This window comes from Poromitra crassiceps (genome assembly GCF_964638095.1).
Source record: "Poromitra crassiceps genome assembly, contig: HAP1_SCAFFOLD_1183, whole genome shotgun sequence".
NCBI classification, from domain to species: domain Eukaryota; kingdom Metazoa; phylum Chordata; class Actinopteri; order Beryciformes; family Melamphaidae; genus Poromitra; species Poromitra crassiceps.
In genome coordinates, this window is record NW_028151227.1 from 1,637 (window position 1) to 16,324 (window position 14,688).

Consider the following 14,688-nt stretch of genomic DNA (forward strand, 5'->3'; position numbering starts at 1 on the left):
ATACTAATAATGTTAAACTGACCATGATGCAGTGATATTGTCGCACCGAGCACAGACGGACTTCTAAAAGGGAGCCGTTGCTCGAAATTGGAGAATATTTTGTGAGTAAGAACACTATCTTGTGAATATTTAATCGCGTAACTTGGAAGAGACTCAGCAGCCAACATGTGTTTAGGAGCGGGCAGCTGTCATAGGCAAATGAGAATAACAACACGGTGTGTTAGTAAATTGAGTGCCAGATCGCACTCTGGCACAAACTGGACCGTGTGTAAAGTCAACATTTCTTTGAACAGCCGCACACTCATTTAGTGTAGAACATCAGATTGAATTGACAAATTCAGCTACTTCAAATTAACGTTTGAGAATAAGGACAAGTGGTCAGATCATTTATGCCTCACATGCTGCAACATGTGGAGGACGAGAGAGAAAAGAAAGAAGATGGGAGACTCAGATCAAAGGACAAGCCACAGCAAACAGGTTTGTAATTATAGATTTTAACGAGGCTCATTGCAGACATCAGAAACATGTTCAAATGTACAGTAGTAGCATTCACTGCGTTCACACACCTCTGCCCGCCAGGCAGCCACTGCTGTCACACACACACACACACACACACACACACACACACACACACACACACACACACACACACACACACACACACACACACACACAGGGCAGGGGGCGATGGCATCCGGCATCCCGCATCCGGCGATCTCAACGTGTGACGATATGACGAAGTAATTTAGGTCAAGATTGCCCAACACTAAACAGTAATGCCTTACTTTTACTCTGTTACAAGAAAAAGTAACATGATTACAATAGCACATTACTTTGTAATGTGTTACGCCCAACACTGTGTATGACTGCTATGTAGAACAGCACTTTTATACTGTGTATGTTGAAGCAACTACATACTGTATCTTTATTGTAGTTATTATGGCGTCAGGTGTGAATATAACTACACTGTAGATAATGTTAGAATTCACATCTGGACTAACCGAGCCTTTCTGCAGTTCCTCACAGCTGGAATCAGTCTGATTCGTCCCTCGTTTGATGTGTTGTACACCTTTGGGTCGAACACATCCCGAACCTTCTCTGACATCTGCAGCATGTAGGCCAGAGCTGAGCAGTGGACCATAGAGAGTTTCTTCTTTGGCTTGTTCTCTGACTTCAGGAACTCTTGGATCTCCTGATGTACTGAGTGGTGATTCATCTCCATCAAACAGTGGAAGATGTTAATGCTTCTGTCAGGAGATGTATTGGCAGTGTTCATCTTTTTCAGGGTGCTGATGGTTCTCTGAATGCTATCTGGACTGCTCTCTGTCTGACCCAGCAGGCCTCCTAAGAGACTCTGGCTGGACTCCAGTGAGAGACCATGAAGAAAGCGGACAAAGAGGTCCAGGTGGCCATTTTTACTCTTCAGGGCTTTGACCAAGGCTTTCTTCAGGAGGACATCCTGGGATTGATCACATTTACACCAGTCTTTTCCCAGGAATGTGCTCAGTACATTCTCTGCCCTGTTTGTGTAACAGTGGAACATGTAGACTGCAGCGAGAAACTCCTGGATGCTCAGATGGACAAAGCAGTAGACCGTCTTCTGGAAGAGCACACACTCTCTTTTGAAGATCTCTGTGCACACTCCTGAGAACACTGAGGCCTCTCTGACATCAAGACCACACTCATCCAGCTCTTCTTGGTAGAACAGGAGGTTGCCTGTCTCCAGATGATCAAACGCCAGCTTCCCCAGCTTCAGAAGAACATCCCTGTCAGTCTCCATCAGCTGCTGTTGACTCATCTCATGGCTCTCATCATACTTATGCTTCTTCCTCTCAGTCTGAACCAGCAGGAAGTGTGAGTACATCTCAGTCAGGGTCTTGGGCAGCTCTCTTCTCTGGTCTGTAGTCAACATGTGCTCCAGAACTGTAGCAGTGATCCAACAGAAGACTGGGATGTGGCACATGATGTGGACGGTCCTGGATGCCTTGATGTGTGAGATGATTCTGCTGGACAGCTCCTCATCAGTGGATCTCCTCCTAAAGTACTCCTCCTTCTGGAGATCAGTGAACCCTCGTACCTCTGTTACCCTGTCAACACATGTCGGAGGGATCTGATTGGCTGCTGCAGGTCTGGAAGTTATCCAGTGAAGAGCCAAGGGAAGCAGATTCCCCTTGATGAGGTTTGTCAACAGCACATCTACTGATGATACCTGTGTGACATCAGAAACCACCTCGTTGTTGTGGAAATCCAATGGAAGTCTGCTTTCATCCAGGCCATCAAAGATGAACACAACTTTACAGACAGAGAGCTTCTCAGCTGTGACCATCTGTAAGGTTGGATGGAAAACATGGAGCAGCATGAGAAGACTGTACTGCTCATCTCTGATCAAGTTCAGCTCCCGGAACGAAAGCGGAATCACAAGACTGATGTCTTGATTTTCCAAGCCCTCTGCCCAGTCCAGAGTGAACTTCTTCACTGAGAAGGTTTTTCCAATGCCAGCAACACCATTCGTCAGAACTACTCTGATGTGTGTCTCTTGGTCAGGTAAGGGTTTAAAGATGTCATGGCACTTGATCTGAGTGTCATGGAGAGTCTCCATCTTGGATGCCGTCTCCAGCTGCCACACCTCATGTTGGGTATTAACCTCTTCACTCTGTCCCACTGTGATGTAGAGTGCAGTGTAGATCCTATTGAGGGGAGTTCCAATTCCTGCTTCAGCTGTTTCTTCTGTTCCTTCTGTCACAAATTCACATCTCATTATCAGAACAATCTTATGCTCGTCTAAAACCTCCTGCAAAACACTGTCCACTGGAAGAGAAGAAAGAGTAAACAAGTGTTTAACAAAACATGCTGTTGTTTCCTGGTTTTAGAAATGGTGAGAACAGTAGACAATCTTACATTGTGCAATGCTGGTTTGACTGGGTGTCTGCAGTCCAGATCTTGTTCTGGCCCTTTTTCCACACTGGGGACAGGCGGAGTCTCCTGATGAACCAGACTGGGCCCAGTATGAGGTGATGCACTGTCTGCAGAACCTGTGTCCACAGCTGGTAGAGACTGGATCCCTCAGGACCCAATGACACAATGCACAGCAGGACAGCTGCTGCTTCACAACACCTAGACTCCTCTTCCTCGCTCTGTGGAGATGAACACAATTCATGATAACTGATGTCTGCTATCATCAGACAGCACAATGTAGTTTCCACTAGAAACCTTGGCCCCTATCTTCCGACAGGCGCTATCCCCTAATAGCGCTTGCTCACTTGTTTGCACGTGCCTTAAGTCACGGAAGATAGCACTGCGCCTTGCGCCGTCTGCCAGGTGTTCTGCCAAATTTTGCTCCCCCGCTCAGCAGAGGAAAAAAAACATCCCCACCTCATGGGAGCATACTTGTAATGATTTCTACAGAAATGTAACGGTTTAAAAGTGATATAATTGTCTGGTAGACGTGACCTCCCTGATTTCTAAGTTAAAACAGCCCCGAAATATGTTGGGGAGGCAATTCTCGGCCGCGATGCGGAAAGGTTCACGGCACCTGTTGCAAGCGCAAATTAGAGCCGTGCCAAAATCATCTGCGCCCCAAAATGCCTGAGCAAACAGGATTTGGGCGGTCTTAACTACCAGAATTATTCACAGGCATGGCCAGGCAAGGCTGGGGATTACGTCAATCAAAACCAATCAGATTCCCGTCTCGCAATGGGTGTTTGTGCGAGGCTGCCTCACCGCATGCAATACGCTGTAATTCTCTCCCTGCGTAATAGAGTGTAGCCTACTCACTCGTGCGAGGACAGAGAGAGCTGATTGACAGATCGACTGTGGTCCCAACGACCCTCCGGGTGGTTATGAAGGTAAATAGCCTATGTCCATTGTCCAACAAGTTTTCTCAATTAATTTCCCTCTTTGCAATGTGATAAAAGATTCTCAGTGAGTTATAGTTGATTGCCTCACTGAATTATCTGCTGATACCCAATTTTAGCAGCATAATTTGATGTCCTGGCATGACAAGGCTGTGCCTAATGACATATCCAAAAGGGATTTTACTTGCACTGCGCTGGCGCTGCACAGAGATTATGGTGCGCAACCCAGTGCAGAGAGGTATTTGCGCGTAAGAGGTCCTTTTCAAAGCTCTTAGCGCAAAGTAATTGCACGCTGCTGACGATAGCATAATGCCATCTATCACCACATTTTAGCGCTGAAACGCCTGCTTTGGCTTGTGGCAGCCAATGCCCAGTACAATTATCACAGGCATGCGCTTGTGTCCGCCCCCAATTAACATTGCGCACGGTGTTAAACGAGAGCAAACGCAAAATTAGCGCTTTTGGGAAGATAGAGGCCCTTGTGTTTAAATTGTAAATTAAATGACACGATTTGTCAATACTATCTAGATCAGGGGTGTCAAACTCATTTTAGTTCACGGGCCACATACAACCCAATTGGGCTCAATAGGGCTTAAATCACTGCATCATAACCTATCCACCTTATTCCTAGATATTGTTTCTCAGTGTTGTTATTGTGAACACACTGAGAGGGGAGGGGAGGGGAGGGGCTGAATGAATGGAGGAGAAAAGCACTGTATGCAGATTAAGGCGGCGTTCACACAGGACGTGTGTGAAAGCTTTGGAAATCATGTTGAGAGTGCTTCATTGCACACAAAACACAGTGCACGGAGCATTTTTTTGTGTTGTGTTTTGTTTACCCCTGCAGTCGCACACAATGGCACCACAACTAGTTTATTTCAGACTAAGGTCTTTACAGGCGAGGAGACATCTCGCCTGCTGCTCCTCCTCCACATGTGCTGACAGACACACATATACTGTAGCCTACATCATCAGTGTGCCCAGCAGCCTGGATGTCATCTGCTGAAACACTCCGTACTCCATGGGCAACGTGAATAAGTGTTACGCCAACTTCGCCAGCCTGGGGAATGCATTAGGCTATAACTACATTTTAATCTTGTCGGTTAATTCAGTTAATGATTGAATAATGAGCATTCGTTGACAGTCAGGGGAAAATATATTTTTTTCACCATCCATAATTTATAGTTCAAATATTCATACACACTCCACCAGAGGGGCAAGTGGTGGACAGATGACTTTAACACGACCAAAGTCCAACTACATGAAGAAGGCTGTCATGTACAGGGCTATCGTGTCATGGAACAGTCGTCCAGGTGATGTTCGTTTGACCACCAAAATCAAATCAGTTCATCCTTGAGTCCAAATGGAAGTTTTAGCCAAATGTGACAAAATTCAGTCAAGACGTTCCTGAGATATGGTGTTAACGATCTTGAGAATGGTGTCTGTGAGGTCACAGTGACGTTGACCTTTGACCACCAAAATGTAATCAGTTCATCCTTGAGTCCAAGTGGACGTTTGAGCCAAATGTAACGAAATTGTCAAGGCGTTCCTGAGATATCGTGTTAATGAGCTAGGAAATGGCATTTGTGAGGTCACAGTGACCTTGAACTTTGACCTTTGCCCACCAAAATCGAATCAGTTCAGCCTCCAGCTCGGAGGCATAATGATAAAACCCTACACTATAACGATGCCAAATTAAAATTCTAATCATACATGAGAGAAACTAATTCAAAGACAACCAGCTGGAACACTCTCCACCACTAAACTGCATGTTAAGATGTCCACTGCAGATCAGTAAATCTTTATAGTGACATCAGTTCAGGACACAGATGTGTGAATAGTATAAATTCCAAAACGCAAGTTCTCAGGTGTTTTGCTGCAAAACTAGTTTTGCTTCAGGAATACAATCCTCTGTGTAATGTAACAGTAAAGGAAAGTAAATCCTCAGTTAATGATATTGCATCAGGTAGGCTTACAGTATAACAGTCCAATTAACTTGTGTCTGATGGTGCAGGTTCTTTACTGAAGTTTGGAGGAGGACCCATAGACCAGTCACTCTTCATCAGTGGCGTGCCGTCCATTAGGCGAACTAGGCAAATGCTAAGGGTGCTTGAGCCGTTAGGGGCGCCAGAGAGGGTAAAAAAAAAATTTTTTTTTTTTTTTTTTTTACAAATACTTTTTCATGATAATAGGCCTACTATTATTTTACAATAGTAGACAAAAAATAAGCAGAACAACGTCTTCATTTTTCTAATTCTGGCTTTCTGGCTGCCTGGGCTGCAGCACTTTCACCATGGTCCCTAATCCATACCACCCCACCCACTGCGTGGCCGCGCCCCCTTCTACCTGCTCAGAGCTTTTTCCCAGAGTGGGGGAAGGGAGCTGGAAGGTGGGTGCTGAGGTTGCTGGTGGCAAGAAATGGGATTTTCGAAATTGTTGGATTTGGCTGTCTTGTGTTTATACCACCAACAAGATGCATTAAAAAACAGTTTGTGCTTCCCAGCTCTAATCTTATTTCATACGCTCTCTCTTCAAAAGTGTTTGATTTTCATCATAATCTGGTTTTCCATAATAATAATAATAATAAATTCAGTGTTTATGCCTGTGTTGCTGTCTGTTGTAGTGTAAAACGACTAAAGGGAGAGCAGGTGCTTACATGAAAGTGAGTGAGAAAAGGAGAAGATACTGAATAATGACATCACAACAGTATAATCCTAATGTTAAGTTAAAATTAAATATTCTTCTAAATATGGGCAGCACCGAGAATCCCTTCCTTACAGCACCCCCTACCTAAAAGTACTTCCAGCGCCACTGGGGCGATTCTGAACCTGCACTGCAGTGGTGGATTAACTGCGATATAATTTTTATTATATTTTCTTTGGGGGAGGGGGGGGGCACCAGCAAAAATCTTGCCTAGGGCACCAACTTGGTCAGGCACGCCACTGCTCTTCATAGACAGACAGCTGGGTACTGGAGACTCTGCTCTGCTGAGATTTGTGCGATTTTGACAATGTTGACAATTGAAAGACAAGGACAAGTATTTTCTGAAAAGCTGCAATATTGTACATAATCTGTAAACCCATGTTGTTTTCATTTCCAAATTTTTTCCTCAGTGTTATATCGATAAATGATACATGTAGTTTGAGGGATTTTGTAATATAATTTTATACATTTCATATATATAATTTTAAAGATTTATTCGAGGAATGTTCATGCTTTATTGACAGAGATAGTGAGAGAGGGAGACAGGAATGGGAGAGACAGAGAGAGAGAGAGAGAGAGAGAGGAGGACATGCAACATTTTGTCTTAATCCTCAGTTAATGATATATATTCGACATGAGTATTACAACGTGGTGCTACTAGCCACATAAGGTGCTTATGTGCTTGTAAGAGATATTATCCATGGGAATGGATGTCACAATATATCGTTCCACAATATATCGCCATTTCAAAACATGACAATTCGTATCGTTGAGATGAAATCTCATATCGTGAGAAAAAGAAGCTGAACATGTTGACACTGATCTGCATCTGATTGCATGCTCGCTCTCCTTTTTATTGTTTTGTTTGAACAGACGAGGGACGTTACAGACACGAAGGATGAAAATGGTGAAATTACTCAAATTAGCGTGGAGCATGCCCCCTCAACTTACAAATCGATCGCAAAAGAATATTGTTAAAATATCGTATTGTATCGTTATCGTGAACCCAATATCGTGTATCGTATCGTGAACTGAGTGTATCGTGACACCCCTAGAATCCCATATATTTTCTGAACGGTCTAGTGGTCTAGATTCTGTTTCTAGAGTTTCATGAGGCTGTGATGATCCTAGAGGTCACAAGAGGTCAATTTATACAGTAAGGTCAAGATTACAAAGATGATGTTTCTGTGGACGGCTTTCTTAAAGTTTACACCTAGAAGCTGAAATACTGTATATATGCTGTAAACACATATTGTTTTCATTTTCTATTTCATTTTCATTTTCATTTTTATTGTTATATCGATCATGTAGTTTGACTTTTTGTTATTAATTTCATATGATTTTAAAGATTTATTCCAGGAATGTATGTTTTATTGACAAAGAGAGAGAGAGAGAGAGAGACAGAGAGGGGGGGGGGGGGGGGGTCATGCAGCATTGTGTCTTAATTCTCAGTTCATGATATTGCATCAGACAGCCTCACAGTATAACAGTCCTCTTACCTTGTGTCTGAAGGTCCAGGTTCATTACTGAAGTTTATAGAATTGTCTTTAGACCGGTCACTCTTCATAGACAGACAGCTGGGTACTGGAGACTCTGCTCTCTGTCTGTGGTGCTGACCTCTGGAAACACAGATGTTTGATACATATCATTAGCCTGGTAAACCAGCCGGTCACGTGAACTCACATTTCATTTTGTTCTTCCAGACCGTCTGGCCTCCAGCCCTGGAGGGTTTTTGCAGAAATGACAAAGCGCTCTAGCCAATCAGCGACCTGCCTCATAGTTGACATCTTAACTGGCCAATGTCAAATGAGACATGTAGTTTGATTTTTTTGTCTGAGTAGGTCACCACAGTAATGGAGGCTTGTTTACATCCGCAACTTCGCAGGATTCGTGTATACATTTCATATATATAATTTTAAAGATTTAGGCCCAATCCCAATTCTACCACTTAGCCCTTCCCCTTAGCCCTGCGTGTTCATGTGAGGGGAAGGGGTATCCCAATTCTCCTGTGGATCGAGGGCGAGGGCCAAGGGCTAGGGCTGAATAGCCCTCAAAACAAAGATTTTCCCGGACCTTACTTGCTACCAAGGGGTAGATGGATTTTTACCAGAATTCAGTGCAAATACCAGCAAATAACATTTCGACAGTCACATTTGTGTTATACAGTATTCCGTGTTGTATTGCTATATATAATGCAACGGGGTGCACTTAAAAGTTTTTTTGAATCGCTAATTTGTCATCTGCCGTCGTGCATTACCCTAAGATCTCAGAACGTTACTATTTTACAATTTTCGACCCGAAATTGTAACATAGCAACGTTGGTCCAAAACGTTGCTATTTTACAATTTTCGACTGTGTTGCGTTTATAGCGTGACGGTCCGCATGTGATAGTCCTTCATTTACCATCGATATATTACGTTTTGTGTTGCTAATGCAACCGGGTGCACAAGTTAAAAGGGACATCACAACGTTTGCAGATGGCATTTTGGATGTTTGTGTTGTCGCTTCTGCTGACGTAGCAGTCAGCTAGCGAAAACGTTTGATGACGTAGCGGTAATCGAGTGCTGTTCCATTTCTTAGGGGTTTAGCTTCACCCCTAGCCCTTGGTACTCTGTTTTGAGGGGCAAGGGCTAGGGGTGAGGGGTAAGGGGTAGGGGTACAAATAAGAATTGGGATTGGGCCTTAATTCGAGGAATGTTCATGCTTTATTGACAGAGATAGTGAGAGAGGGAGACAGGAATGGGAGAGACAGAGAGAGAGAGATAGAAAGAGAGAGAGAGAGAGAGAGAGAGAGAGGGGAGAGAGAGAGAGGGGGGGGGGGGGGAGAGAGGAGGACATGCAGCATTGTGTCTTCATTCTCAGTTCATGATATTCCATCAGGCAGCCTCACAGTATAACCAGCCCACTTACCTTGTGTCTGAAGGTCCAGGTTCATTACTGAAGTTTATAGAATTGTCTTTAGACCAGTCACTCTTCATAGACAGACAGCTGGGTACTGGAGCCTCTGCTCTCTGTCTGTACTGACCTCTGCTGGAAACATAAATGTCTTGTCACTCTCTTTACTTTTGTCAAAATGTGTATGATTTTGACAATGTTGACAAATGGATGAAAAGCACTGTTTTCTGAAAATGGCTCAGAAAAACCTGCTCATCTTCATTGTCTTTATTCGTCCCTTGTGGGACGAATAAAGGATTATCTTATTGTACCTGGAGATCCCATACATGTTCTCTCTTTTTTCAATAATTTATTTTAATTTTTCTTTAAAGTCCCTGGAAACCAGAAATATTTCTTTATTATTTAGCATTTTGAGTTCATCACATCACAGGACCCTATGTTAACTCATTCACCGCCAAAGACGTCTTTGACGTGTTATCAGAAATAGCCATCCACGCCAAAGACGTGTTTGACGTGTTTTTGTTTTTATTAGTGCAGCGCATAGTTCAAACACTTCCCCAGCCTGTGACATAGTTTCAGGTCCCTAACCTCAAAGTCAAGCCGACAGCACGTTATCAAACACATACCGCAGCTGTTGTTTGAAATTAGGAAGAAGGAGGAAAGGAGGAAAAACAGAGAAACGCGCTTCCTTGTTGCAGAGGAGAAACGCCATTGAAATGCCCCTCGGCGCGCTGCAGAGCTGATCGGCTTGCTGCAGGGCAGCGGACATCGAAACCGCGGTAGTCAAACCCGTGACCAACATGATCGATCCTGGTCCCTGGACCCCGTTCCTATGTGCCAGCCCGAAAGAGACGAGACGGAGTCACAACTGTGTGGAGGAGGAGAACAGCTGCAGCCTCGCCACAGAAATGGCTTTCACACAGAGTCAAGCAGCAGAGCAGCACAGCCACTTTCCTGGCGAGGAAGACTGGACTGACTCCAATGCGACAGGACCCGGAAGATCTCGCGGTAAGGAGTGTGTGAGTGTGTGTGTGTGTGTGTGTGTGTGTGTGTGTGTGTGTGTGTGTGAGAGAGACTACACTGATCTCTGCATTCTATTCTATGATCACACTCACTCACACTAAACTGTATTGTTGAATGTAAAAAAAGCACATCATGTATATATATATATATATACGGTATATATATATATTTTTTTTTTCATTTGTGTCATAACGAATAATATTTACATGTCTGATGTCAATACAGTTCAAAATAAAAGAATTGAGAGCGAGTTCTGGCTGAGATTGTGTGATTTAGAAAAATGCCAATATCTGCAATTTATCTTGTCAGAGAGACCTTTTTGGTGAAAACAGGGTGTATATAAAGGGCTATAAGTAGAGTACAGAACATGCTAAAAGCTCACTTTTTTTTCCTGGTGAACCCAGAGACGTACATCTTCATTTTGAGCTATTGCAAATCACTTTGGTGCTAATAGATAATTTACTGTGGGTCTTGAAAGATGACCAACAATTATGAAAATCTTTGGCCTGTGCTAAATATTGGCAGTCCTAAACTGGCCATGAATGAGTTAATAAGCCACCAGCCAAATTTGAACGATGATGAACGTCGCAAAGTATATAAATTTAGGTTTGACAGGTGTGTCAAAACGCATGAGAATCGATTATTTTTTAGAGTGTATTTTCTCCCGCGGAATGTATGGGCGTGTCCCGTCTGCAGCAGGTTTTCCGAGAGAGAGAGAGCGCGAGACAGAGGGGGGAGGGAAAGAGAGAAAGAGAGATCGACGTGTGTGTGTGTGTGTGTGTGTGTGTGACTGTGTGTGTGTGTGTGTGTGTGTGTGTGTGTTTGTGTGTGTGAGAGAGAGTAACCTCGCGTCAGCAGCCTGTGTGTCTCTCTCTGTGCTCTCTCTCTCACTAGTCCCGAGAGAGAGAGAGAGAGAGGGGGGAGGGAAAGAGAGAAAGAGAGATCGACGTGTGTGTGTGTGTGTGTGTGTGTGTGTGTGTGTTTGTGTGTGTGAGAGAGAGTAACCTCGAGTCAGCAGCCTGTGTGTCTCTCTGTGCTCTCCCTCTCACTAGTCCCGAGAGAGAGAGAGAGAGAGAGAGAGGGGGAGAGAGGGAGAGAGAGAGAGAGAGAGAGAGAGAGAGAGAGAGAGAGAGAGAGGGAGAGGGAGAGAAGCATAGCGCTCGCACACAGAGTGGGAGGCAGACGGACAGCGAGGGAGCGCTGTCACTGGGGGCAAAGAACGGACAAAAGGAGGGTGGGTGCGGATTGCGCGCGTGTACAAAGGTTATATAGAGCTTATGACGTCATAAGCTCCTGCATTTTAGCACCTCGCGCACTGCTGTCTTCAATGAGGAAGTACTTTGTAGAATCTTGTAGAAAAGTGTCGATTTTAAGGCTTTGGGTTGAAAGTAATGTATAATAATTTCGGAGGCACAAAATTACTAACATAAGACCCTAAATAACATAGTTAGAACGTTTTTGTGGATTTTGGTTTCCAGGGACTTTAAGAATATAGAAACAGGACAGACAAACAGGCTCAGACACAGGAAAAGAAAAGAAAGAAAACAATAAATACATATATATTCAACATGCAGTATTACAACGTGGTGCTACTAGCAACATAAGGTGTTTATGTGCTTGTAAGAGATATTATGCGTGGGAATCCCATATATTTTCTGAACGGTCTAGTGGTCTAGATTCTGTTTCTAGAGGTCATGAGGCTGTGATGATCCTAGAGGTCACAAGAGGTCAATTTATACAGTAAGGTCAAGATTACAAAGATGATGTTTCTGTGGACGCCTAGAAGCAGAAAAACTGTATATATGCTGTAAACACATATTGTTTTCATTTTCTAATAGTTTTTGTTGTTATATCGATCATACATGTAGTTTGACATTTTGTTATTAATTTCATATGATTTTAAAGATTTATTCCAGGAAAGTATGTTTTATTGACAAAGAGAGAGAGAGAGAGAGAGAGGGAGAGAGAGAGAGAGAGAGAGAGAGAGAGAGAGAGAGAGAGAGAGAGAGAGAGAGAGAGATGGGGGGGGGGTCATGCAGCATTATGTCTTCATCCTCAGTTAATGATATGCCATCAGACAGCCTCACAGTATAACAGTCCTCTTACCTTGTGTCTGAAGGTCCAGGTTCATTACTGAAGTGTAGAGGTCTGTCTTTAGACATGTCACTCTTCATAGACAGACAGCTGGGTACTGGAGACTCTGCTCTCTGTCTGTGGTGCTGACCTCTGCAAACACAAATGTTTGATACATATCATTAGCCTGGTAAAGCAGCCGGTCACGTGAACTCACATTTCATTTTGTTCTACCAGACCGTCTGGCCTCCAGCCCTGGAGGGTTTTTGCAGAAATGACAAAGCGCTCTAGCCAATCAGCGACCTGCCTCATAGTTGACATCTTAACTGGCCAATGTCAAATGAGACATGTAGTTTGATTTTTTTGTCTGAGTAGGTCACCACAGTAATGGAGGCTTGTTTACATCCGCAACTTCGCAGGATTCGTGTATACATTTCATATATATAATTTTAAAGATTTAGGCCCAATCCCAATTCTACCACTTAGCCCTTCCCCTTAGCCCTGCGTGTTCATGTGAGGGGAAGGGGTATCCCAATTCTCCTGTGGATCGAGGGCGAGGGCCAAGGGCTAGGGCTGAATAGCCCTCAAAACAAAGATTTTCCCGGACCTTACTTGCTACCAAGGGGTAGATGGATTTTTACCAGAATTCAGTGCAAATACCAGCAAATAACATTTCGACAGTCACATTTGTGTTATACAGTATTCCGTGTTTTATTGCTATATATAATGCAACGGGGTGCACTTAAAAGTTTTTTTGAATCGCTAATTTGTCATCTGCCGTCGTGCATTACCCTAAGATCTCAGAACGTTACTATTTTACAATTTTCGACCCGAAATTGTAACATAGCAACGTTGGTCCAAAACGTTGCTATTTTACAATTTTCGACTGTGTTGCGTTTATAGCGTGACGGTCCGCATGTGATAGTCCTTCATTTACCATCGATATATTACGTTTTGTGTTGCTAATGCAACCGGGTGCACAAGTTAAAAGGGACATCACAACGTTTGCAGATGGCATTTTGGATGTTTGTGTTGTCGCTTCTGCTGACGTAGCAGTCAGCTAGCGAAAACGTTTGATGACGTAGCGGTAATCGAGTGCTGTTCCATTTCTTAGGGGTTTAGCTTCACCCCTAGCCCTTGGTACTCTGTTTTGAGGGGCAAGGGCTAGGGGTGAGGGGTAAGGGGTAGGGGTACAAATAAGAATTGGGATTGGGCCTTAATTCGAGGAATGTTCATGCTTTATTGACAGAGATAGTGAGAGAGGGAGACAGGAATGGGAGAGACAGAGAGAGAGAGAGAGAAAGAGAGAGAGAGAGAGAGAGAGAGAGAGAGAGGTGTTTATGTGCTTGTAAGAGATATTATGCGTGGGAATCCCATATATTTTCTGAACGGTCTAGTGGTCTAGATTCTGTTTCTAGAGGTCATGAGGCTGTGATGATCCTAGAGGTCACAAGAGGTCAATTTATACAGTAAGGTCAAGATTACAAAGATGATGTTTCTGTGGACGCCTAGAAGCAGAAAAACTGTATATATGCTGTAAACACATATTGTTTTCATTTTCTAATAGTTTTTGTTGTTATATCGATCATACATGTAGTTTGACATTTTGTTATTAATTTCATATGATTTTAAAGATTTATTCCAGGAAAGTATGTTTTATTGACAAAGAGAGAGAGAGAGAGAGAGAGGGAGAGAGAGAGAGAGAGAGAGAGAGAGAGAGAGAGAGAGAGATGGGGGGGGGGGTCATGCAGCATTGTGTCTTAATTCTCAGTTCATGATATGCCATCAGACAGCCTCACAGTATAACAGTCCTCTTACCTTGTGTCTGAAGGTCCAGGTTCATTACTGAAGTTTATAGAATTGTCTTTAGACCGGTCACTCTTCATAGACAGACAGCTGGGTACTGGAGACTCTGCTCTCTGTCTGTGGTGCTGACCTCTGCTGGAAACACAAATGTTTGATACATATCATTAGCCTGGTAAACCAGCCGGTCACGTGAACTCACATTTCGTTTACAAAACCGTAATGGCTGCCTCTGTGGCTGTTCGCCTCAAGCAGTAACATCAACATTTGTCAAGTTTAAACAGAATCACAATCAGAATCAGAATCACTTTTATTGCCACAGTATGCAAGTTACATA

General features: G+C 43.6%; 1 protein-coding gene across 1 annotated transcript; it reads right to left on the reverse strand.

Annotated features, from left to right (window-relative positions):
- Positions 1-1,001: 1,001 nt before the first annotated feature.
- LOC310771767 (uncharacterized protein) lies at positions 1,002-14,479 on the reverse strand (the record flags this gene model as incomplete). The annotated part of the gene is made up of 8 exons (XM_083664291.1): positions 14,367-14,479; positions 12,582-12,701; positions 9,468-9,587; positions 8,057-8,176; positions 2,899-3,134; positions 2,420-2,808; positions 1,683-1,837; positions 1,002-1,247 (listed from the first exon to the last, which is right to left on the reverse strand). Coding segments are annotated over exons 1-8 (1,454 nt in total), but the record flags the coding sequence as incomplete, so codon positions are not given.
- Positions 14,480-14,688: the final 209 nt, after the last annotated feature.